Raw genomic sequence first — 23,098 nt, forward strand, 5'->3', positions numbered from 1 at the left:
AAGGTGCAATATAGTGTCTTATTATTTCCTTCACTTCTAGCTTTGCTGGTGACAAAGGTCACCACATTCAGGAGATAAAATCAGGACTTCTTGTAAGTAAAACCAGTGCCATAAAGTACACAATCACTTTATGGAATCACTAAATGTTTCGAGGATTAGCTAAAATCACTTCAAACATTGCCACGCCTGTGCAAGTTTATAAGCAAAACTCAGTCAGACTACCTGAATTTGAATATAGATTGTAGCTTTTAACCAAATTCCAGCCAAGACCTTTCAAACACTATCACAGCCATCTTTAAAGCGTAAAGAAGAGGCCCTGAACTCAATATGAAATTGTCATCGGGCACACTCATGTACGTACAAGTGTCTCACAAACAATTTAAAAGCTACAGCACACAATTTCAATTCCTGTTTTCAAAAATTCCAATTTAATTTCATGACTATTTACAGGTACTTCAGATTTTTTAGGATGTCAAGAAAGCTTACAGCAAGTGTACTATGCAACTATACTAGCTATACAACTACCTTTTGCTTAAACACAATAAAATCAAATTCTACTTACAGCCAACCATCATCATGGCCACCGAAAAAATCTTCTCTCCATCAGTGGTTGGAGCTATGTTTCCAAATCCTATCGTTGTAAGGCTTGTCATGGTAAAGTAGAGAGAGGATATGTACAAGGAGTCTTTACTGGGTCCTCCTTCCCACTGTCCTGAGCCAGTGGTGTTGTATCGATATGGTGTCCCGATACTCAGTGCCAGTTGGTAGAGCCAGCTATCTGTTTTGATTGTATTAGTGACTTCATCTATAACTTCGTAGTCCCCGATGCTGTACCATATGCAGGCTAGCCAGTGGGCCACAAGTCCAAACACACACACCAACAGTACCAGTACAGCAGCACCATATTCCAGATAATGGTCCAACTTCCTGGCAACTCGACCGAGTCGTAGAAGACGCACCACTTTTAAGGAACTGAAGAGGCTACTGATCCCCTAGAAAAGAATAAAAATCATTACTTCATGCAAAATATCCTGCTGGTTAACACAGAAGGCTGTACAGCGATTCCTGCATCTGCTTTAAACCTTTCTATACAATTTTTTCATGCCCCAGATGACAGAATACAAGATCAAACCCTCCTCCCCCTCCAGTACTTTGTCCTCATCAGCGTAAATCAAGTTTGGCACTCATTAGGGGGATAAATTACTTCGTTCGAGCTCAGTCCTTCCAAGTAACAGAAGAGTTCTGTGGAATCCAAAGTGAGAAATGGCATGTTTATTACAAAAAGGAGTGATTCGATACTTTGCCAGTTTGAAGTAAACAAGAGACTCTGCTTTGACCTCAAGGAGGTCAAACGTGGTGGTGGAAGAGCAGTCACAGATGGAACAACACCTTCCAAGTGGAGTCTTCTCGAAGCTTCTCAGAGAAGAGTATTCTATTAAATCCAAGAGGAGGATTGCTATTCTGGCCAAAACGGGGGTCCACCTACTTCAACAACCCTCAGCATTAACAGATGCTCAAGAGAAATGTCAGAAAGTAATTGTAATGGGTAACTACAGAGAAGTCTGCCTCTTGTTCCTCTCATCCACTAGAGAGTAGCTGGATAACTTCCTCCAGTCTCCACCTCATATTATCCTTCACCACAGCTAATATAACTCTGGATATTTTGTTATTTATAAGAATTCTCACTGACTGAACATGGAACTAACAACTGTGGGCACATCACCTTTCTGAGTGAGGTTAATACAGACCACAAGGCACTGGCAAGGAAACTACATGCCTTTGCATATAGGGTTAATTTACTTTCGGTAAACAGACATTGCAGATATTTTCCTAAAGCAAGTATTTGTGTGGTGTTTTTTTTTCACACAAGATAAATGAAGTACAAATAAATGGAAGTACAAATATTTAGGGAATAGAAGCAAAGGGACATCAAAAAGTTAATGGAAACATCTGAGAGGGAGCAAGAAATGTGCATGTCCTCCTCAATGCACAAATGGTTTGCAATGTATTTTAATAGAGTTTATAGATGCAGATAGAGAAGAAAAATACGTTCCCGATCTATTGCAATCCCATGATATACCTAACTTGTGCATTAAATTAATTAGTGGCTCAAAATAGAAGGTTCGTAAAGGAAGGTTTCTAATATAAAACATTCAGAAGCTGAAGACGTTTAATTCAAAGTAGAAATTAAGACATAGAAAGCAATGAGGCAAACATTCCTAGTTACTGTGCCAAGATTAAATTGCCCTTTTCTATGCATCATTATCAAATCAGTCTAGTCAAAACACTGGCTAATTATATTATCAAACAGTAAAAGACTGGAGTTTCTGGAGTTTTCCATACCAGAAAAACATTAATCTCTTTTGCACCTCTGTTTCTTTTCACAACTAATGTTTGAAGGGTAACATACATCTGATATTTCTAGATGTAATCTGTTCAACAAAGTTCTTGTATGCTTTTCAAATCCTGTTGGAATTTGTTTCAGATCCCCAAATCCTTAATAAATTGAAGTTCTATATTTGCATTCAAGCTCTCATGATGACTAATACCATGGAGGGAAGTGGAATTTTCCCATTTTGATTTCTGTATTTTGCATTTACACAAGACACAGATCTAGTTTATCATTCTTATTTCCATCTAAATGTATATCTACTTATTTGCTTTGGGATAGATATATGACTGTGAGGCACTCTGAACAGCCAACTTGTTCAATAAACTGGGAAGTCCCTTACGATGTTCATTACGCGATGGACTGGGGCCAATGGACTATTGAATGAGGGTCACACCCCACAGAAACAATATCTACATTAAAAAAGAAAACTACAGAGTAGTTTAATAGTGTATTTAATGAATTTCAGTGAATTAACCCTGATTCTGAAAGTTTACAACTTGCTGTGAAATCAGAGAGAGAAAACAGCGGGGTGTTTTTTGTGTAGAATCAGGTCTTACTGCATTGGTCAAGGAGATAGGCATTATTTCCATTTTACTTAAAGAGTCACTGTTCGTCACCAAGATTAAGGCTAGGGAAGGAATTAGAGACCTGGAATCTAAACTTTTTGCACCCAGTAGTTTAAGCTAGTCGCAGTGGCAAGGCTTACGCTGCACTTCATACTGCACAAATCCAAACCGCGAGTAAACCCTTGATCAGGAGAGTTTACAGTCTGACACCCCATCCTCCATCCATATTACATCTTCTCTAAGTTACGTGGACAGTTTAGCAGTTGTACAACTAATATAAAAATACAGTATTTATTTCAAAGTCTGGGAGAAAGTTTGTGCTGTGGTTATTATCACATTTCTTATGTATAAAACAAAGAGAAATGTTTCATTTTAGCTGACATTGAAATATATTCTTTCCAAAGAGTAATTCATTTAAGTAACTTTTACTGTAAGTCTTAAAGCCAGTTCAGTCTGACCCACTACTTTAAGGTCAAAAAATCAGAGATATATTTATTGAGCATTCACATTTCATGTCTAATCTTGCAAAATATAAAGACAATATTGGAAGCTTTAAAAGCCTATTCCATAAAACACTACCTAGGAAAGAGCAATTAAGCACATACTAAATGAACATGTGATGCATCGTACTGTTTAAGTACTGGGTTGGGTCAAGCTGATATCTTTATACTTAAAAAATTGCCTGACGATAAATGCACAACTGTTAACACACAAAGCTCTGCCTAAGATTCAGCAACAATCTCTTTGGTGGAAATTATGTGAACGACTAACTGCCTTGAATTAAGTCTGGGCTATTACGAAATTCAGTATTCTAAACTCAACTGATTGCTGGCTGCCTTTAATTTCATTTTACTTCCAACTGTATTTATGCTCCATAATGAATATTTTGGAAACCCTTCTACTAAAGGATAGCATCTGGTCTAACTGCAGTAACCTCAGCACTCAAGGAACAGAGAGGTGATTAGAAACCTTGAATGGGGCATGTAATCCCGTTTGGCACTCGCATCGTGTAAATAACGCACGTTTTTGATACTGAAGATCCAACCTTCTGGCAGGAACATTTGTCACTTTATTGCTGTATTTAGTCAATTGGGCCCATTGTATGTAGTATCTGCTGGTTCTCTGACTGAGAATATCTCGTTATGTTATGAACTATCCAATACTGCGCCTTGAGGTTTTGACTAATGTATTGGATCACGTCTTAATCAGATGAGGATATTCAGCTTGCTCCTCTTCAATCATCTCAGCTTTTTAAATGAAAAACCACCTACTCCAGAATTGCATTTTGTGTGTCAAGTTTGGAACCGAATTCCTATCTGACACACATCATTGACTTAAGTGTTACAAGTGTGAGTCACAGGAGACTTTCCCAGTGACTTCTAAGGCCATCGGATCAGGAGAGGACACAAGCAGTAGCTCTGAACCAGCCCTTTTTGTACCACCATTTCTATTTAGCAGACAGCTGAAGCCACCACAAAGGATGTAGGCAATGTCAAATTCATCCAGAAAGACATTTTTGAGGAATGGATGTTCAACTTTGGAATTAAATTAGCCATTCATGATTAAACAAAGCCCAAGTTTACTGACATGAGCACCTTGCAAATTCTTTTGATACACTAAGAAAGGAAATTCAGTTTGATAGCAGAGGCACAAGTGATGACAGCACTCAGTCTGAAATGCCGAGGGACCACTCCTTCCTATTAAAATTACCTGAATCTTGCCATTTCAGATCCTAGATGTTACCACATTGTCAAACTTCAGTCTTCCAGGATGAAAGAAGTGTCTGTGTGTCTGACACTAAACTTCTCTGACCAAAAGGCTGAGAGATATGTTTCCTGCAATTGCGATACATGCCGTGGGAACAGACTTCTGCACCTCGAGCAAGAACAGGGAGCTAAGTTCTCTTGTGCTTAATGAATCCCTGATAAGCCAGGCAATAGGAAGGATGAAGCTGTCAAAGCCATGTTATACAGGGGTCGAGAGCCAAACATGCAAGAGGATAAAGAGACCATTGTCACCAAAGGAAAATAAAGGTTAAAAAGTGCAGGAGCTCATTCAAGTTAGCATGAGTGCCAGAGACGTCCTCCTAAACCAGGAAAAAGAGAGTGGAGTCTGTTCTACACTAAAGGAGCAACAGAATAACAGAGCTGCATCTTTGTAAAAGACATAAAAGATTTAATCAGCTGGTTACTTGCTAATCTAATAAGTCTTTTCTGCAGTAGGAAATTATTGCATAAATGTTTAAAAAAGTAAAATAAAAACAAAACCAGCCATTCGTTTCTACCATCTAAATATACTAAAATCTGCTTAAACCTCAAAATTAAATCCCAGTATGCTGAAATGGTAAATTTGTGCATTTTTTTTTTTTTTCCTATTAGGGAACAATGTGTTTTTAACTCTAGGCACTTTTTCCATTAGATTTCACCCCATGATTTTTTATTTATTTGTTGTTAGCTGTGGGCACATATGCAACAGCAACAAAAAAATGAAACATGCATTTTAAATGTGTTCTAAAACTGAAATCCTTCCGGCTCTGAAAATGGGGATCGGTACTGCATCATTTAACAGAAACACTGTCTCAGAAAAGGTCAGAGGAAAAAAAAAGAAGAGCTTTTCACTACGTTTTGATGTTCAGCACATTGTGGTTTTGAAGAATTTATGGAGTGGCCAAGAACCAGAGCTGGGACCCTTTCTATGAAATGCTGTAGGGAATGTTGCCACTGCAGTCAAAGGTGTGACTGCAGTATATACAGACCTTCTTAAGCTAAATTTAAGCTAATATGCTTAGAGTTGCTAGACGCAAGCAATTACAGCAACCTGCATTCAGCAAAACTAGCCATTAAAGTGATGAAATCCTCTGAGGATTTTGCAGCCCAGGCTGAGCTCTTTATCTCCGAGCAAGAGCAAAATGGTTTCATGTAAGCTGAGCTCGAGCACACCTGCACAAGCCACAGCCACACCATGACTGAGCTCTAACCGCCCTCCTGGGGTGGGATTCACCTCACATAATGCTGCAACCTTACGGCAATCATCCAGTCTATGTGAATTGTCCAGCTTTCCTCCCTGGTGAGCGAAGAGAGAGGCATGTCAGAAAAATGATTCACCCAATCCATCTCAGACAGCCCGGGACGGGATGAATCACCTCCTGGAACTGTCTCTCTCCCCTCCCACTGAATACAAAGAAGCTGAAGCCTATCACTTACACAGCTTACGGGAGGAGAAATTAAACCCATCCTTAGAAATCTGGATAGCCCGGATCTGGGCAGCATCCAAACCTGTATTATGTTATTGCAGAGAGAGATATTACAGAGCACTGCCTCACAACGTGAGACTTATCTTTCTCGATACGAGCTTGGAGAATAAATGCTATTAATAACAGTAGGCTGAGATTTTCTGCAGATGCAATAGCATGCTTATTTCTTCATTGAATAGCCAATTACTCCACAGAAAGTGATGCTACACTACATTTGGTTCTGATAGGATTTTGCAGAAGTCCCCATTGGTTTGAAGGAGGAATTGAATCAGTTCATTAAAAAAATGAACAGTCACAAAGTAAACTGGACTGGGGTTCTTGATCTCAAAGAGCAAGAGTTGGTAAATTATAAAGGATAGTATATTGAACTTCAATAATAAGTGAAGACAACTGGACTGAGAGAGATAGGAGAGTCAGACACCTGGCAGCAGAAGACACCTGGAATGTCCTTACGTCAAAAAGTACAAAATATCCACAGGTTGTATCTCAAAGAAGGGGAAAAACTTGTAAAGCTGGGCATCAGTTATAAACACATAAATAATCACCCAAAGGAAGAAAACAGAAACAGACAATTGGCAATATATAAGAAATAAAAAATTGATCAACAGAAAGCTACACCTTAGAGGGTAAAAAGAATAGGGATAAATTGAGAATTGCCAAATGTCAGGTTGAACTTTTCCTTGTAAAGAACATTAGGACAAATACCCAAAGATTCTTCACATTCATAAATGAAAAAAGAACAATAAAAGTGATCAAGCGGCAATGAAGTAAAAATAATCCAGGCTTGGGCTAAAAATTAAATTAATTCTTAGCTTTAGTTTTCAAAGATGATGTTGATGTTTTCCAGAAAAGCTAATGCATCAAGAAGGAAATAAATAGATACATTACCTGAACAAATGTTAAAGGAAAGAGTAATTAGAAACATTGAGATAAATCAAAATGCAATCAGTGCAGCAATAGGTTTGCTAAGCTTCGGTCAGCTGAGATCCAGCCAAGTTTTCCTGATAGCTTTTTCTGATAACACACCCCATTTTCTAAATAAAAGAAATGCAGTATTTCAGTAACGCAAGGGGTGAAATTATTAGGAAACACACGAGAAAACAGGGACCACAACTGGGATTGTAAGGTGACTGAGGAACTCGTGAAAAGGATGGCAAAATGGAAACCCTTAAAAGGAAGTCTAGCAAGGGTTACAACTGGTAACTCTTGGTGATTTCGTTGGTTTCTTAGTGAAGTAAGCAGAAATTTTACATGGTCATAAAATCTGATGATGGCACACCTTTGGAACACACTGTCAGTGCAAAGAATAACCAGGTGGGAATAAAGGAAAATGTGATAAAGCTTAACAATACAGAGTCTCAAGGCATCCATTACAGGACAAATCAACAAAAATTTCCACAACTACGAAGATCTTTAGTTGAAGATTACCGAGGACAAGAAATATTTGGGTATATGGGTTAATCCCACAGTGACTCCGAGCAATCAGTGGGGCGCACTCACAGAGGAGGTTAATCCAGTTCCAGGGCGGATCAGCTGAATGTTTCCACCGTCAAGAGGAAACGCCAAACCCCAATTACAAAGCGAAGATGAATTCTCCGCCTGGAGTAATACGTACAGCTCTGCCCTAAAGAGATATATTCAAACTTAACTCTGTGCAGAGAGAGGCAGCGGGAATGGCAAAGAAAATTTGCATAAGATTTCATAAATTAAGTTTCTTGACAAGATCAGTTTGCTTAGATTAAGGAAAGGAAAATAGGTGTGTTTTTGCAGGAGGAGGGGGGTATGACTGTTCTTTCTAAGCACACCGAGGAAATAAACATGAGGGAAGGAAAAGAAATATTTAACCAAGAAGGCTGGCACAGGGACAAATGCGCAGACTGCAAATTTGCAGTCACCATGAGTTAAGGTGAATTTCGACCAGTTTATGGGAAAGGTGATACAATGAACCCGCCCACCAAAGCCAGTGACTCGGTGACTCAAAAGGTGCTTGTGAGTTTTATCCCTGTTATTTTTTTCTGCTTTTGTTTTTATCCTTTGAAAAGTTGAAGTGAGGCAAATAGAGTCTCAAGGGGAGGATACACATAATCTCAGCCTAAACTATACCGTGGAGGGGTCTGCATCTGAGCTAGTCACACTAGCGTTTTCATTACAGTCAATGGTGAGAAATAAGCATTTTAGGGCAGGGTGACTCCTCAGACCTATTTTGGAGATGCATCTGAGAACATGAGGAGCCATACTCTGAACATGCCTGTATCTCCTCATGGACTATGCCTGGCCCTGTGTTTCATCAGATGAGAATCCCATGCTTAGTACATTCTGAAATACAGTCCAAATACTTTATTTAAAGAAGCATGGGCAAAACTTCCATTGCCTTTCCCTCACCAGAAGTAATTATACACAAAAAAAATTCACCCAAACGAATCACTTAGGTGATTCTGTAAAGTCAAGGTATAGCTCAGCATTTGGTATTGAAGCAGTGAAAAAGGCACCATTTTCGTAAACCTTAGGCAATCTTCACTGAGCAGTTCTTACACGATGGTACACAATGTAAAAGAAAACAGATTTTGGGAACGACTGAAATGGTGAGTCTTGCCAAGATGAGCGGGTGAGCCTGCAGGCGTGTACCCAGAAGGTACTATTCTGTGCAGTGCAGGAGGAGTATCCAGGAGGACGTATAGGCTGTTTGAAATTTAACCAGCAAATCATTCCTGAAAGAAATTTTTGAGCTTAGCTACTTAAATAGAGCTTCGCTCTAAAATTCCTGATTAGCTCCTTAATGCTTCTTTACTGGAGTTAATGTTAAAATAAATCTTCCAACATATCCCAGAAACCCTTCTTTTTAGGTAAACAATTAACGTAATAAAGCTGCATAGTTACAAATCAAAATGCTGGAATGAGAAAAATAAAAAGCAACATTTCTGATTTATCACCACTTTAAGAACTGAATTTAGGGTTGCATTCAATTATGTAAATCCACACAGGAGTAAGGGGCTTTGCTTCTGCACAACCTATCTAGATCCTAGGTCCAGATACAAGCAGAGCCCATTTAATATTTGACCCTGGTAGCAATGGGAGTAGAGACTGCAGTGAGCACAAAATTGAGTCCTTACAGCAAAATGAAAGCAAGTAGGTTTTCTCATACAGTCTCTGAAAGCACCTCTAAATCTATTGCTTCAGATTTACCTTTTTTTCCCAGGAAGATGGGGGAGCTTTTCATTTTTTTTCTCCCCCAACACAAATGTCAATAAGCTATAACATTATAAATAAACTGCTAGTGAATTGTTTATGGCACATCTATACTATGAAATACATTTCAAACAGTGAATAACTGAGGTTATAAAAAGAAGGGCAATTTCAAAATATTTCTTCTAGATTCAAGTTAAGGGGAATGTGGCATCTTGCACTATTTATTTGTTAGTGCATCAGTGTGCCCAACTGGGGAAAAAAGAGGATGATATCATAAAATCTGATAATTTTCACTTAGGGAAGGTGGACGGAGGATGAAATGGGAGAGAGAGGAAGGTGTGTCACATCAGTTGGGACAGCATCTGAGCAGGATGCTGAACTTAGCTGATAGTTTAATGCCAGCAACAAATTACACATTTCCTATGCCAATATAGGAATAAAAAGAGAGACGAAATACCTGGAGAGAGTAACCTGAGCTGCCACGTTTCTGCAAATACTTCTGGAACTACACATATCCGCGACGCCAAGGGGTAGACATAACACCAACCCAGTCTTGAACAAAATAAAGACTCACACCAAGTTACAAGGCTGTCTCTCTAGTAAAACTTTGCTAATTCTGATACTAGCCATGCAGTTCTTTTCTCCAAGGCTGTACCTTGGCCACATTTTGTGCAGAGCAATTGCCCATCCGTAAGCCTGCGACTCTTCTCCTCCCATTGACGGCTGTGTACAGCAATCTCAGTAATGTGGATTTGTGCTACTTCCATCAGCATTATTGCAGTGAGTATCTGATTGGATTATTTCATTTGCCTCGTCTCCTTTGTAAGCCTTCCCCTCCTTTGCAAGCGAAGGGATCGCACAGGACTCGAAGCTTCCCTTGAAAGTACTCCACACACAATTTGCCCCAATTGGACGCTGCAACACTTAATGCGGCTCTGACTAAAGATTTGATTTAAATGGCTTGTACTCAACATCTGCATCCCAGCAACATACACAACACATTAAAAAAAAAAAAAAGTGAAAAAAGGCCACTGAGACGTATTAGTAAAGTTCAGTATGCCATAATCCGCATCAGAGCGGTGCAGCATGAGGCTACCCGGTCACATCCATCCCGTGGGACAGCCCTGCCTGCCCTCCCACCCCCCCGCATCGACTCCGGTTCAGGCCCTTCCTTTCACAAGTTGCCTCTCACATCAAGATGACGTTCATGTGTCTCCATAGGGGGACCTGAAGAAATATCCCAGACCTTGTATAGCGTTAAAAAAGCTGGTAATTAAACAGTGGCACAACTTGAATAAAACCTTGGCTTGAATAAAAGCTGGAGAGACGACATGCAATTCTGCAACTAAGATTGCAGTGATAGGGGTGAGTAAGCGACAGGGCTGAATATGGCTGACCATCTATGTAATACATGCCTAAGGTGGATACATTTATATTTGGACACCGTAACCAAGCTGTTGTATTATTATATTGCAGTTTTCTGCACACTACAGCAAGATGACAGTATTCTTCATATTTAATTGCATTCCAACTGCATAACAAAGGGCAAAATGCCAGGTCCCAGCCTAGTGCGTCTGTCGTTATGTTGCTAGGAGTCTTCATCATAGTTTAACACTCGGCTGCAGCAGGGATTTAGTTCTATGGGAATTATTTTCTCCATGTCAGCCACCTAGATTTAAGAAAGGTAGCTAGCCATGGACTTTATTTCAGAGCCAACGCCACATTCCTGAAACACACCGATTTATCTTCACCTTGCATATGCCACGCAGACTGGGGTCCATAAACCCTTCAAATATCTCCCGAAACGGGAAGGTTTGCAGTAAAGCACTGCAGATGTGAATATGACTAAACTAGTATCAGCTTTCATTTGCTTTCAATTTACAGACATTGCAAAATTAGTTGCTGTTAATTGCAGTGATGCAAAGAAGTTTCTGCCACCGCTGAAATAGATCGATAATAGTAATTAAAAGAAGATTATAATTACAAGGATTCCATGCCTTAATATGTCCCGCACAGATCACTAAATTTTAGAGGCCATTGGATCATGTAGTCTTACATTATTAAACAATAGACTTAGAACTTCAGAGTTTTAGGTCATTCAAATTTGTCTGCTTTCACTTCCAGCCATTGGCTCATGAAAACTAATTTTTGCAGAAGGGATGATCTTTTATACAACTCATTTGAAAACCATCTATTTGGCTATCTGTATGTACCATCCTGACATCTGGTCCCATTCTTCGCAATATGTGCCGTGTCATTTTAGGGCCATGTTTCCAGCAGAGATGAGATCAAGCTTCTAGGCTTTGTTTCATTACAAACTCAGAAGTTCATGAATCTCAGGGAAAATTCCCAGAAAAGAAAAAAAAAAAGACATCAATATTTTTCCAAATAGTAAAGGGGGCTTTTTCAGCTGTATTTAACACTTAATTTGTGGAAGCATTTTCCATTTGGCCAAAAGCTTGTCCATCCACCTAGTCTTGGGAATATTTATTCTATATACTAACTTACAGAGGCTCAAATGCAGCCCTCAGCAGCACTCTGTCAGTGTGTGTGTACCTAATGGGGGTACCCGAGCTCCTTCCAGCTCCAGGTCCTCTTCCAGCTGTATGGCTCCATGGGGGGACAAGAGCCAAGCAGCTGCACAACATCCTGGTTTCCCTGGGATGTAAATCCATGCATTTTGTCCCAAATGGAGTTGTAGCATGGTTTGACCATATCTGAACAAGCAATGGGATCATCGTCCTCAGGCACACTGTAAACCCATCTGCTGATAATTTCAGCACAGTGTGACTTTGATAATTGTGACTTGTATGGAATCGATGGTTACTCACGCTATAAACAACCTTTTGGTAGCCCAGACTGACAGAGGTTGGATATTTATCTCTCTAGTAGGCAGAACACATATAAAGGTTAAGCCTTAAGGTAACACAATTCTCTAGCTTCAAAAGTAGGGAGTCATGATTTTAGAAATATAAGTGTCGGTGCATGCACCAATCGAAAGAGTTGTTAGATACAGCTAAGTACTCAGGGAAAAAATTACTACAAGTGACATGTAACTCCAAGACAAAAATCAAATTTCCAGTCGCTATATACTCCACAGCCTAATAACAATAGGAACTTCATGTGACCAAAATCTTTGAATACAAGCACCATATCCCCCATTACTTTTTTTCTTTTTTTTTTTAATATAAAAGAAGAGACAGACAGACATGCACTTTTGGACTAAATCTGAAGTTTCAGAGAACTCTTTTACTTTACAAAAAAATACTCAGCCTAGCTTCAGAGACTCTGAGCACACACCCTCCATTCTGCTTCACACCTTGAAAATTGGCTGGATTCCTCAGTATGTTCTGTAGCGTCCCTTCTCACACTTCTACATATGAAAGGTTTTCCGTATGGCTTTGGTTTAGCCAGAATGTATTTCAGTGCAAGTAATGTTTCCCAATTAGAAAAGATGCCATGCATTTTTCTGATTTCTAGGACTATCATTCTACCAATTTTCTTAAATAAAGTATGTATCCCCTAAAGATTCCACTTTCCTCTCTCTTAGCTCATTTTTCTCCAGCCTATTTTACCTTGTTTTCCTACCCTTTCAATACCACTTAGCCACTTAATTCCTCATCCAGCACATCAATTTAGATCACTCTATGCTGTGCAAGGTATCTCTCTCTCTCATTATCTTACCTTTCCCCCTCCTTGTCATACATCCAAATCCCCCTGCGCAGACTGTAACAGCCTGGCTCTCTAACTCCAGGCATGGAAACCTACACCTCTAATTCTGCCTCAAATCATCTTAATCCCCCCTAATTCTCAATTTGTGTGTCATAATCCTTTTCATCATATCCTTCTACTGAGGCTCTACATCCACTCAACAACAAGACAACTTTGATTTGCAGTCATGTTTGCCTCAGGTGGGAATTTCACAAGACTCCAGCCTTGGCCTAATGTTGTCCATGATGGAAATGACACTGTTCCTACTCCGGCCAAGACTGACTGCATTTGAAGAACTCCAACCCTCAGTAAGAAAACTCACACTTCCTTTTTTCAAACTCTTTTTTTTAATCTTTCAATTTATCTTCTTAATTCTGACATTATAAAATAGCACTCAAGTGCAGAAGGCACCTTAGACAATGACTCAGCAGCTGCTGCATGACAACCTTCAAGCACTTATATCACATATAGTAGTCTACAACAGAGAGATACAAACCTAAACTTCCTTGGCCGTATCCTTCTTCATGCGTCAGACCTGCCCATAGGGAGGAAAAGAAACTGCCTGCAATGATGTCCCCCACAACTCACCTAGTCCCTTAACAACTAACAAAAATGCATTTGGTGCTGTATGCCAACGGCTCAAAGTCCAAGTGGAGACCAGTGACGAGTGGCATTCCTGAGGGGTCGGTATTGGGACCGGCGCTGTTTAACATCTTTGTTGGGGACAGGCACAGCGGGATTGAGAGCACCCTCAGCAAGTTTGCCAATGACATCAACCTGTGTGTGCAGTCGACACGCTGGAGGGAAGGGATGCCATCCAGAGGGACCTTGACAGGCTTCAGAAGTGGGCCCGTGCGAACCTCATGAAGTTCAACAAGGCCAAGTGCAAGGTCCTGCATCTGGGTCAAGGCAATCCCAAGCACAAATACAGGCTGGGTGGAGAATGGACTGAAAGCAGCCCTGAGAGAAGGACTTGGGGATGTTGGCTGATGAGCAGCTCAACATGACCTGGCAATGTGCACTTGCAGCCCAGAAAGCCAAACTATCCTTGGCTGCATCAAAAGAAGCGTGACCAGCAGGTCGAGGGAGGTGATTCTCCCCCTCTACTCTACTCTCGTGAGACCCCACCTGGAGTACTGCATCCAGCTCTGGGGACCCCAACATAAGAAGGACATGGACCTGTTGGAGCGAGTCCAGAGTAGGGCCACGAAGATGATCAGGGGGCTGGAGCACCTCTCCTATGAAGACAGGCTGAGACAGTTGGGGTTGTTCAGCCTGGAGAAGGGAAGGTTCCACGGAGACCTTATAGCAGCCTTTGAGTACCTGAAGGGGGCCTACAAGAAAGCTGGAGAGGGACTTTTTACAAGGGCATGTAGTGATAGGACAAGGGGTAATGGCTTTAAACTGAAAGAGGGTAGATTTAGATTAGATACAAGGCAGAAATTCTCCCCTGTGAGGGTGGTGAGGCACTGGAACAGGTTGCCCCGAGAAGTTGTGGATGTCCCATCCCTGGAAGTGTTCAAGGCCAGGCTGGATGGGGCTTTGAGCAACCTGGTCTAGTGGAAGGTGTCCCCCAAACCATTCTATGATTCTATGTGGAAAACGAAGGGATGGAGGTGGGACACACAAGGGAAATTTGGAAAGTCATTTTTCACTCAGCTGGCTTTTAAGGCTATTCACTCTAATTTGCGTCCATCCTTTGCCAGCATACCAAGAACTCAAAGAGCACCAGGACCTTCCCCCAAGGTCTTTACCACTAAGCTCTGATTTTCTGTTAACTTTTTCTGAAATGCCACAATCACCAGCTTTAGTATTAAAGACAAATACCCTTATCCAACACCCAGGGCCAAGATAAAGAGCTAAAATCTACCAGAATCAAGAGCTAAAAGAACTCTTCTCTCTCCTACTTGCCTTAAGGAGGAAACACTCACCTTCTAATGAGAAATACTCTTCTTTTAATCAATCAGAATATTTCTTCCAAATTAAGCTTATCAATTTACTTATTCTTTACCTATGAACACTGTTTGAGCACACTGCTGCTAGTGGGCCAAAAAGTTAAATCCCAGAAAAGAAGTACCAGTTAAAACAAATATTAAAAGCCAAATGAAGATAAAGAGCATTAATAACTACAACCATCCAGAACACACCGACCAGCTCAAAAGACTTAAACGTCACAAATGAAGACATATGACACAAAAAAAAAACGGTCCTCTGGAAGACAGAGAGAAGGGAAAATGTAGACTCGAAGAGGAAAGACTGACTGTTTACATACCTGTTTTCAAAATCACTTCAATTCTTTTCAGGCACTAGGGAAAACTGGAATTGGAGGGGTTTGAAATCAAGTACATAAACAGTTACACTCCAATGTCTGCTGGAGGCTCCAGGGCCATAACACACCATTTCATAAGAAAGAAATGCTACTCTTGGTTCTCTAATTAAAAAGGAGTTGATATTTCATTTGTTTGAAGGTAAATGACAGCAGCTCTAGGATCACTGGAGCTCATGATACTTGTTACTACATTTTGGTTAAAGTTTGCCACTTTAAGTGTGCCTCAATTATAATGCACTATGCCATTGATTCTTTTCACTGTCACAAATACTGCAGATGGTTTACTTCCCGTCTATATGTTAGAGAGCTATATGTTAAGCTCATTGTTTAAATCTGTACCCGCTTGGGCACAGACATTTTCTGTTTGTTTTACATATAAAAGCAGAAAATCTGGAGATAATGCTGCATTTTTATAAAAATCAGGCTCCTCCTAGTCTGAAATTGGTTATCTTAAAAAGCTGTATTATATTTACAACCTTGATAACACCACCTCCTTACACAGCCTGACTGTACAACCTGCTTCCAGACGGGCAGCTCTCGTATGATCTTGAATTTAAGCTGCAAGTATTATCACTTCTGTCATATTTGCTATAAATAAAATGGAACAATGTCAAAAGATGGTACTCAGCACAGAGACAGGGATGGAATTTTAAAGGAGCTCTACAAAATCTGCACCAAAGTCTGCATTAAAAAATAAGAATGTAGATTTTATATAGTGAGGATATATAACTGCAGAATTTGAGAATTTAAAAAAAAAAAAACAAACACAAAAAACGCCACTCAACCGTGTTCTAAGAAAAAACTGTTAAAATGTTAAAAAATGAACAGAGGCTTTTTCATCTGTTTATGGCCCTAAAGATAAAAGGCTCTAGAGAAAAATTATAACAAGTCCTAATGCCATTATAGTTGCATTTTAATAATGAATTTTCTCTACACTGACTTGCACATGCATTATTTGTCGTAGTTATTGCTTGTTTTCTCTATTATCTTAGGCTGCAAGCTCAATTTCGTAAATGTTAATACATTTAGCAGTTAAAAAGCTTTAATTCAGCGTCCGTTTTAGATACTTATGTTTTCTCTCCTCAAACAGTTTCTAAAATTCCAGCAGTAGTTCAAGAACTGTTTAAAAAAAATGGAGATAAATCTCCCTCTCAATCAGACATTTAAAAAGACATCACAAAAAAAAAGAAAATTACAGCATGGTTCAAAAAGTAATGCTAGGGCAGGATTTTAAAAATGCTCATTCAGAGGCGTTCTCTACTTTCATATAAGTCAGTGGCAAATTTGCCACCAGCTTCAGCCAGAGCAGATACAGAGTTTTGATTATTTACGTCAAGCCATATTAGTCTGCCCTGCAATGGATTAGGACTGCTTGAAGGCAATCACTGGGTATGAGGTGAGAAGGGAGGCTGTGGAAGGGGGACATCCCAACTGGTCCAGCCCATTTTGATACGGATGTGCAACAATGCTTCTGGATGACAAGCAAGTGATTCTAAAACCCGCATCCATTAATGTACATATCCACACATGGTACTGAAATCACAAGACGCCTTTTCTCCAACACGGGAATGCCACGTAGGTGAAGCCCAGCAGCTTAAGGCCATCCCTGCATATTTGCACAGAGCTTCAGTCGCCTCTTAGTGCTGCCAGATGCCTGGGAGCGTGCTCTTAAATTAACACCTAATTAAAACAATCCTTTTGAGGTGGACTACAATCACTTACCTCATCCACATTCTCAAAGGCATTGATGATGTCATACGGTAAACAGGACAGAAGATCAATCACAAACCACGTTTTCAGGTAGTTCATCCTTATGAGTTTGGGATCGGATATAACCTCTCCACCAGGGCCAACAAAGGTTGTATGAAAGTTCAAAACAATGTCAACCAGAAAAATAACGTCCACGACACTGTCCAGCACGAGCCAGGCAATGTTGTTCTGTTTTGTCTTGAAGGAGACGTTATATGGAACCATAATTGCTGTGTAGAAGGTTAGAATTAAGATGACCCAGTCCCAAGTGGTCTTAAAAGCACAATAGTGTAGTATAATGTGTGGTGGAGTCTTTGGAGCTTCTTGCTTGTACTGAGGAAGAATATCAGATCCCAGCTGGAGAACCTGTAAAAGACAGAAAAGCAAATGTTACTGTTTTCAATTAATATGATCCAATAAGGGCTATTACAGATTTCTGTAAGGAGCAGCACAAAGACAGGACTGTGTTCATTGGACATTGCAAGTCAACCCACAGTTTCTAAATTATCTATCTGGTTTATTAAGAATGTGTGGAGCAGCTATCACTCGATGAATGGGAGCAGCACAGCAGCTGAGGATGTTCTTGCAAACAGGGAGGGCTTTGCAGATGGACTAAGGGGAAACCATGCCAATAGCAAGGGCAGAGAGGCTCCATAGACAGGTTGTGGGTACCGCCACACCAGCTTAGCTCTGCAGTTATGAACATGAGTATTCATCCATATTTGGAAGTATTACAAGACTAATCCTTCGTGCCTGACCTCTTTTTTAAACCACTGTTGAGACAGAACAATACCCTATCAAAGCTAAACCAGACTTCAGCCTTGCTGGTTGACCTCCTTCTAAAATGAAGCATTGCGTGCACAACTTCTGCCCCAACACCCTGGCAATATCATGCTTCCTTCTCATTTTCTTCAAGAAGTTGTTGCTCTTACAAGCTCAATATCACTAGTGTGTTCTCTTTTATTTCTTGTAATTACTTTTCTTTTTTGCATATGACTATAATCTCCTGCATGTGCCCTTTTGTAAAATATGGAACTGGAAACATTGCAAAGGAACCAAGCCAAATTCGCTTAAGATATTCCTCCCAGCTAATATAATTACCTCTTATCTCAGTCCAACACAAGAAACAAAAGCACAAAGGAACACACAATGTGGCAATATATTGTGCTGACAACTGAAAGATTCATGTGTATTTTGGAACTAATAACACGTTTTACATTTGGGGATCTCAAGTCTGTATGGGATAAAATAAGTAATTCCAACAACTTTAAAACTCATTTCAGCCCTAGACCTGTCCCATATTGGAGCTGATGCACCGTATTTGCAGGCACAGTTGGATTCCAAATAGCAGTCCCTATGCGTAAAAATGATCAAACGCAGGATGCTTCCTCGATGAAGAGGAGTAAATGGCTCCAAATAAACAGCACAACAACTAAGAATATGAACTCAAGAACCGCAGGTACAGATTCTCCATTAATTCTTTGCAGTCTTATTTTTAAGATGAGAAAGCTGTGGCTGAGATCAGACATTAAAAGTCTGGCTCTACTGAAAATCTGTTCTTCAGAAATCACCAAGGGACAACAGCAGCAGCCTCTCTCGCTCTGTGTTGTGGTTTTGCAACATGTCTAATCTGGCCCAGCGTCAGGCTGTAACCTGCCTACCTATTCCCACCCTCCCTGAGGTCAGATTTAGCAATCACAACTGGTAAGGAAAGTCAGTTAAACTGGTATGATGAAAAACTACCTTATTGTTACATTAGTTAGCCATTTGTTTTCTACACAGTCAGCTGAGTTGCACAAATTTATCCTGCAGCCAGGAAGCCACTAGACCCACTACGCAGGCAGCAGTGAGAGTGCAGCAGAGACCTCCAGGAGACCCCAGCTGCTCCCCTTGCCAACAGCCTTGTATCACACCAGCTTCGGTGTAACACAAACCCACGTGTTGAGCTCCCAGCTGAACAGCAGCGCACACGGAGCAGCGTGGTCCCGATGGCGCTCACCAGAGACCCTCACAGATGCCAAACTCCTGGTGAGACCCGTAAAAATATCAGCCTGCAGGTGTCACTTCCCCAGCGACCAGGACAAGACTCACTAACAGCACTCCCACAACCACCCAGTGGGCAAGGTTCAGCTGGCCACTGCGGCACACTGAACTCGCTGGTGGATCCATGGGTCCTTCCCTGGAATAAAAGCAATGATCAGTACAGTCATTTTTTCACAGCAGCCTTTGTGCAAATCCATGAAACTTCTTTCAATGCCAAAATTGTCCCCTGCATTTCACACACCATTTTGGCTTTGACTCATAATCTGGGCATTATCTCCAGTTACCTCTTTGGACTCATGTTTGGTCAACACTTTACTGCCATGCTAAATCAGGACTGGGACTTCTCTCCTTGGTTTCACCAGGCCTGTTTGTTCACTGTCTTGTTCACCGGGGCAGGATCTGGAAACAGCCTCACTATAGCTGGAATAATAAGCTTCTTAGGGCTCAAGCCGAATGCAACGAACATATGCTTGATAGTTCCCTATGCCTCTGGTGGTGGAGTGCTTAGGAGCTCCCATGATACTGTAAAAGCATAATTATTATTCTTAACACAATATCATGCTGAGTTTGACATGGTGAGTGGGTGGCAAGTGGCTGTGGAGACCACTGAACTATAATGATCATTTCTTTCATGCTGCATGAATTCTTAATTTTAAACCACTAAAGAATACACAATATCTTGTTAGTCAGCTGCATTCATCGCAGACTCTCTGAATTATTCTTGAATACAACTAATGAAAACGGCTGATAACGGTTAAGCCTGGTAAAGGTGGGCAGTACATTCTGCCAGGGAGGAGCTGTGATGATAACACTCCTCCTCAGACACAGAAGTATGGAAAATGGGGGATGGCATACCTCCACTCAGTCTGCATTCCTGACAGCACTTTGCCTAGAAAGCATTTTGCAGCTCTAATCAACTTGTAAGAGAAGAGATTGCACACTCTCCAAGCAACGTATTCCTGGGTACAACCTTCTCCCTTACCTGAGCTCTTCCTACGGCCTGATCTAAATCTTCCTTGCTGTGACTTAATGCCATTACTTTTTCTCTAGCTATAGTGGTCCTGGTGAATAATTTCCTCCCTCGTTCTATGCAACTCTTTTAGACTTATTTGAATATTGTTACCATATCTTCTCCAGTCTTCCCTTCCCTAGACTAAACCAATAGTGGATATAACCGGATCTACAGAAAGCTGAAACATCACGCATCAGAAAAGCAAGACATGCGAGTAACTCAGCAGTCATCCAAGCTATTGGTACGGGATAATTCAAGGGATAATTCAACGGCTTCAGGCTGCCAACACCTGAAAACTGTGGGTTTCCATTCTGATTCTAATTTAACTAGAGTTTTTATTATCCAAGTCCACTAAAACCAGAAAGGGAACAAAAAAAACATTTAAAGCTGCTACCAGTTCTTAGCATCAAACTCAGGACAAGCTCTCTGGCGCAAGGTGGCTAGGGCTGTCATTTTCAGTAGCCCATATATTTTGACCCATGTATTTTTCATTACCAATGGACATGAAGAGGAAAGCAGTACCTCTGTTTCATCAGTTAACCTGAAGGCATTCACTTGTTGCACCATCTGCACTGTTAAGGAGATGTTTGCAACCTGCCAAAGAGTTCATTTCATCAGTTCTGAAGAAAAAAAAGATGAGCAAAATACTGCAGGAATGACTTTGCAAGAAAGTCAAGATATATATGTAGTCAGCGTGCCTGTGCAACCCCTGGGACCCAGACAGGGATACTTCCACAGAGGAGTACCTAGTTTCTCAAACAATCCCATTTCCCTGGGAGAGTAAGCGACCATCCACAGGGCTCGAGGACATCAAGCCTGGTTCCACGTCGCTGTGAGACAGCACGCAGAGGAGCACACTGTGCCCCCCCAGCTAAGCCACAACCGGCAAACTGAGAACTGCGTGCACAGAAATAGGGCCATTTAAGTAAAAGCGACCTACAGAGACTGTTTTCGTGACTGAAAGAGCATGACCTGTCCCAGAAACGTGGGCTTGGCACACAGTGCTGCTCTAAGATGAGCAGAGAGGTTGAAAAAAAAATCAAGAGTTGGGAAATATTTTCCTCTAAAAATATTATTTATAAATAGGAATAGGTTTGGGTTTTTATCCCCGCCCATCTCTTCCTGCCTTAGGAAGGGAGCAGGCTGGTGTCCGTCCCACTTACTTCGGCCAGCCGGGAGTGTTTGTGCACCACCTCGGCCTTGTTCATCGGCGTCAGCTGCTGCAGTACGCTCCGGCTGTTCGTCAGCGCCCGCGTCAACCGAGCAAACTTCGTCCAACCTGCGGGAAAGAGGGAAATCGTGTCAGAAGTACTCAAACCTCATTCATCGCTAGTAAACCTCCTTCATGTTCACTGATACTATGTCGCAGGCTTGAATAGTTTCTCCAAATTCTGCCCCTGTACTCGGCACTGGTGAGGCCGCACCTCGAATCCTGTGTTCAGTTTTGGGCCCCTCACTACAAGAAGGACATGGAGGTGCTGGAGCGTGTCCAGAGGAGGGCAACGAAGCTGGTGAAGGGCCTGGAGCACAAGTCTTGTGAGGAGCGGCTGAGGGAACTGGGGTTGTTTAGCCTGGAGAAGAGGAGGCTGAGGGGAGACCTCATCGCGCTCTACAACTACCTGAAAGGAGGTTGTAGCGAGGTGGGGGTTGGTCTCTTCTCCCAAGTAACTAGCGATGGGACAAGAGGAAATGGCCTCAAGTTGCGCCAAGGGAGGTTTAGATTGAACATTAGGAAAAATTTCTTTACTGAAAGAGTGGTCAGGCCTTGGAACAGGCTGCCCAGGGAAGTGGTGGAGTCACCATCCCTGGAGGTATTTAAAAGACGTGTAGATGAGGCCCTTAGGGACATGGTGTAGTGGGCATGGTGGTGTTGGGTTGACGGTTGGACATGATGATCTTAGAGGTCTTTTCCAACCTGTATGATTCTATGATTCTATGATTCTATGAAATTGCTGCAGAGAACAGCTTCAGGCTCCAAGCTTAAAGACCTTGCAAAAGAGGAAAAATACCGCTGCTTCAAGGCGACCACAAGTAAATCTGAGTAAAATCAAAATGCTCTGGGTTGTTCTTTCTTCTGCCTTTTGGAGACATCGTGTTAGAGGGATCACATTCTGCTTTCAGCCTTCTGGGGAGTTACTCTGCTGCTGAAATCTAATTCTAAGCCACTGAAGTTAATGCAAAGGCTTCCCAAGTCTGCAAATCCTGTTGAAGTAAAATCCTGCCCACCTACAGAAAGGCTCCTGCTGATTCAGGGCCACTGGAGCAGCCCCAAAAGTCTGATCCCTAAGTCTTTACTGTTTCTTGCCCCAACTAGACTTCAGGGACAAAACTAAAATTTAAAAAAAAAAAAAAAAAAAAATCGGTAAAATTCAGGGCTGCATCAACAGCAATGCTTCAGACTAAAATTAAAAAAAAAATCATTAAGACTTTAAAGACAGATTAAGCACTGTCTTTAGCACTAGATTTTAAATGGCATTAAGAAATACATTTAGCTGTCAAAGTAATGATAAACAGCTGCCTTAATGGTAGCTTGAGACCTACACACTGGGCCGCCCCTGGGGAATTTTCTCTGCAGCGTTCAGAAAAGAGCATTCGGAGTTCGTTAGTGACAGCAGCACCGACCCGGGAACATGTCATCAAGTCATTCCTGCTGGAAGAACGCCCAAACGTGACAGCTGGCATGGATGCATCAAAGGGTGAGGTAGATCGGCGGTAGCAAAGAAAACGCCAGGGGTGTAAGCAGCGTAGCACCTCGGTGTCAAGCAGGAAAATTGAAAATTCACATATCTGCAGGAAGGAAATGCCTCCCCAAGAGCACTGAAGGAGATGCTCAACATTCAGTTTAGCCAGGTATAAC

At 41.3% G+C, this 23,098-nt stretch overlaps 1 protein-coding gene across 1 annotated transcript in view; it reads right to left on the bottom strand.

Moving 5' to 3' along the window:
- KCNH5 (potassium voltage-gated channel subfamily H member 5) overlaps nt 1–23,098 on the bottom strand; it is a 169,409-nt gene that overhangs the window by 106,925 nt on the left and 39,386 nt on the right. The window contains exons 5-7 of the mRNA XM_075150883.1: nt 21,405–21,520; nt 17,160–17,552; nt 563–992 (exon numbers count right to left, since the gene is read on the bottom strand). Coding sequence (XP_075006984.1) covers nt 563–992; nt 17,160–17,552; nt 21,405–21,520 — 939 coding nt within the window. The remainder of the gene's footprint in view (nt 1–562; nt 993–17,159; nt 17,553–21,404; nt 21,521–23,098) is intronic.

The sequence above is a fragment of the Calonectris borealis genome, chromosome 5 (assembly GCF_964195595.1).
Source record: "Calonectris borealis chromosome 5, bCalBor7.hap1.2, whole genome shotgun sequence".
Taxonomy (NCBI): domain Eukaryota; kingdom Metazoa; phylum Chordata; class Aves; order Procellariiformes; family Procellariidae; genus Calonectris; species Calonectris borealis.